Below are 2,678 nucleotides of genomic sequence, written 5' to 3' on the forward strand. Positions count from 1 at the left end.
TACAGGTTCACTCACAAAGATAATTCATGAATACAGGGCAATGTGATTATGAGCTTCTGTACATGAACTTAAGCTTGGACTTACTGGTTTTTACGTTTGATTGTGCAATGTGATTATGAGCTTGTGAGTATGCTTTGTCACAAGAAAACTATATTGTACAGGTTCACTCACAAAGATAATACATGAATACAGGGTATACCATGACAAATTTTTCTCATAAACAGTGACAGATCTGCACAAACTGATGCTTCTTCTCATTAAATTCATAAGTTCATACAATATGCTCTTAAACATTACATATCCATGTCCATAAACCAAAAAAAATACACAATAAAAAGACTACAAACAAAAGTGATATCAAACTTCCTCTCTTCAGCAACATCATCCTCCTCTTCTCCAATTGAAGCAAACCCTCTAATCTGAAACTCTCATCTCTCAATTTTGATATTTCTTCCAAAGAGCAAGCGTTCTCATCGTATAAAACCTGGAGCTGGTCTCTGAAATTGGCATTTTCAACATGGCAATCCTTCACTTCGGCCTCAACTCTTTGAATCTGCCTATCCCTGAGCTTCAATTCACTCCTCAAGTTAAGTATTTCATCTCGTAGAATAGGAAATAGAGTAGAAGACACATTGCAGAGAGGTCTATCGAACCATTCCCACATTCCACAGCCACCATTAGGATTCTGACATTTATAAAACCTTCTCCCAGGATTTTCATCTGTAAATGATGTATAATACCCACAATCCATTCTACACTTACAGATTTTCATGCCAACCGTCCTTGCTTCCTCGTTCCACCTTCTAATACCTGCCAAAGAATTCAAACCATGATTATTACTTACATGCGATCCCAATTTTCCACTCACCCTGCTTGCTTTAGAACGAGAGCTTGAATGAGAGCTTGAATTTGATGCCGATGACATAGCTTCTTCTCTTCCAATGGCCCGCTGTCATAAACCCTAATTCCCAATTTTCCCTAATTCGATCCCTCTTTTATTCTCCCTGCCACGTCAGAATACAGAGCCACATCAGCATATTAAACACGGATTAAGCCCCCACATGCAACGCACGTGATCTGTTCTCGCCGGAAAAGTGGCCGCCGACGAGAAAAAGGACCTAAATGGTAATTTTATTCAATTAAAATGTCTTATCGCCGAATTTCCTAATTAAAATACCTTGTTGGGAAATGGGGTTGAATTAAAATACCAATATGGGTATTTAGCCGGCCTTTTGGCCTGTGATTTTCTGATTTTGCTCCATGTTTACAACAGACCTAGTTGGGGTCTTAAACCAAGTGTTAGCGGCGGAGCATCCAAACACACACCCTTAAACCGTAAGCACCCGTTTGCTCCATGTCTCCTCTGTCGCATATCCCTCCCTCAAAACTATGCTCCTCTCTCCCTCCTCCTCCTCCCCTCGTACCCTCCACCTCCCCCCCTCGCCGGCCCTAACCCATCGAATCCACCAAAATCCCCATCGAAACCCTAACTTCTCCCTACAATCCCCAAAAAGCCCCCGCCTTTTCGTCTCCCGTCGGCCATCCTGCTGCGGTTCTAATCGACCCGGCGACGCGAAGCTCGAGGTGATCGATGGAAGCGCTGATGTCGGAGGGGGTCGGATGAGCACGGAGGTTGGAAACCCTAGCTTGCCTGTGAGGATCGGGATGTGCAGGATGAGCTTGGGCGATCAGGCCTTCCTCCTCTTGGCCTTCATTGCTTGCACTGTGAGATTGGGTTTTTCGTTGCGAAGTTTTGAATTATTTGTTGGGTTCTTCTCAAAGTTTGATCTTTGTACTTGCGCTTTAATGTTAATCGTGACTCACTTACTGATTAATTTCAGAAAACTCGTCTATTATTAGAATCCAAAACATTTCTCATTTGCTTCTGAAGCAGATCCTAACAAATATGTACCTTATCTGATCTAAACTCTTCTGGTTCACTTTGAAGGAGAAGCATGAGCCATCAATAATAGTATCATGAATCATGATGACCAATGCCTTTATTTATTGTGATGTCATCGGATTTGGAGTTCTCTCGAGCATGTCAACGTCTAGAAACTAATGTATCTTTCCTCTATTCAAGGTTGAGTTCTTAGCGTGGTCAACTATAAGGATAAGTCAGGCTTCAAATAAAGCCGTCCAAGATAAGTCCATGAACGTAGCGATGCCTACATTTTTTTTCCTGCAGCCTGTTTTTTGAACTCATACGAATAAAAAGGATCCTCCAAACTTCTCAATTAGAACAGTAAAAAGTGTAGGCAACGTAGTCAAAGAGAAGGTTGGGTTTGATATTGGGAAATAAAATCATATGCAAGGCATAATATAACACAGGACTAAGAGTTTTCAGGCTGCAAAGAAGGTGATTTCTGGGTTCTTTGGAGCTGTTTGGTTGGTAGAAGAAGATAGCAACAAGCAGGTGAGGTGGCTGTTGGAGCTAAAATTAGGGTATAGGAAAGTACCTCTGGCTGTCTAGTATAGAATAAAGAAGGAACAATAGAATTATAGTAGGAAGATGATTAAGTGAGCAAGCTTAAATAAATGACAAGGCCTGTACCTGACACATGTCATACCCATACTCCTACCCAACGCTTCTTGTACAGGCCTTAAATATATGCATATATTTATTCAGACATATACTCAATCATCCAATGCATGTTTAATTTAAAACACTCTTTAAA

The 2,678-nt window shown here is 41.1% G+C and overlaps 2 protein-coding genes across 2 annotated transcripts in view; one reads left to right on the forward strand and one right to left on the reverse strand.

Annotated features, from left to right (window-relative positions):
• Positions 287 to 1,372, reverse strand: LOC109823384. Its single transcript, XM_020389661.1, has 2 exons — positions 1,276 to 1,372; positions 287 to 810 (listed from the first exon to the last, which is right to left on the reverse strand). Exons 1-2 carry the CDS (start codon positions 1,370 to 1,372, stop codon positions 287 to 289), a joined length of 621 nt encoding a protein of 206 aa, XP_020245250.1.
• Positions 1,275 to 2,678, forward strand: part of LOC109824451 — a 5,587-nt gene continuing 4,183 nt past the window's right edge. The window contains exon 1 of the mRNA XM_020391055.1: positions 1,275 to 1,725. Within this exon, the coding sequence (XP_020246644.1) occupies positions 1,390 to 1,725 (336 nt within the window). The 5' untranslated portion in view covers positions 1,275 to 1,389. The remainder of the gene's footprint in view (positions 1,726 to 2,678) is intronic.

The sequence above is a fragment of the Asparagus officinalis genome, chromosome 9 (assembly GCF_001876935.1).
Source record: "Asparagus officinalis chromosome 9, Aspof.V1, whole genome shotgun sequence".
Classification (NCBI taxonomy): domain Eukaryota; kingdom Viridiplantae; phylum Streptophyta; class Magnoliopsida; order Asparagales; family Asparagaceae; genus Asparagus; species Asparagus officinalis.

Coding starts and splice junctions, on each gene's coding strand:
- LOC109823384 (XM_020389661.1), bottom strand. CDS start 1,372: ATGCGACAGAGGAGACATGGAGCAAACGGGTGCTTACGGTTTAAGGGT. Junction 811..1,275: donor TGGTTTAAGACCCCAACTAG/GTCTGTTGTAAA, acceptor ATTCTTTGGCAG/GTATTAGAAGGTGGAACGAG.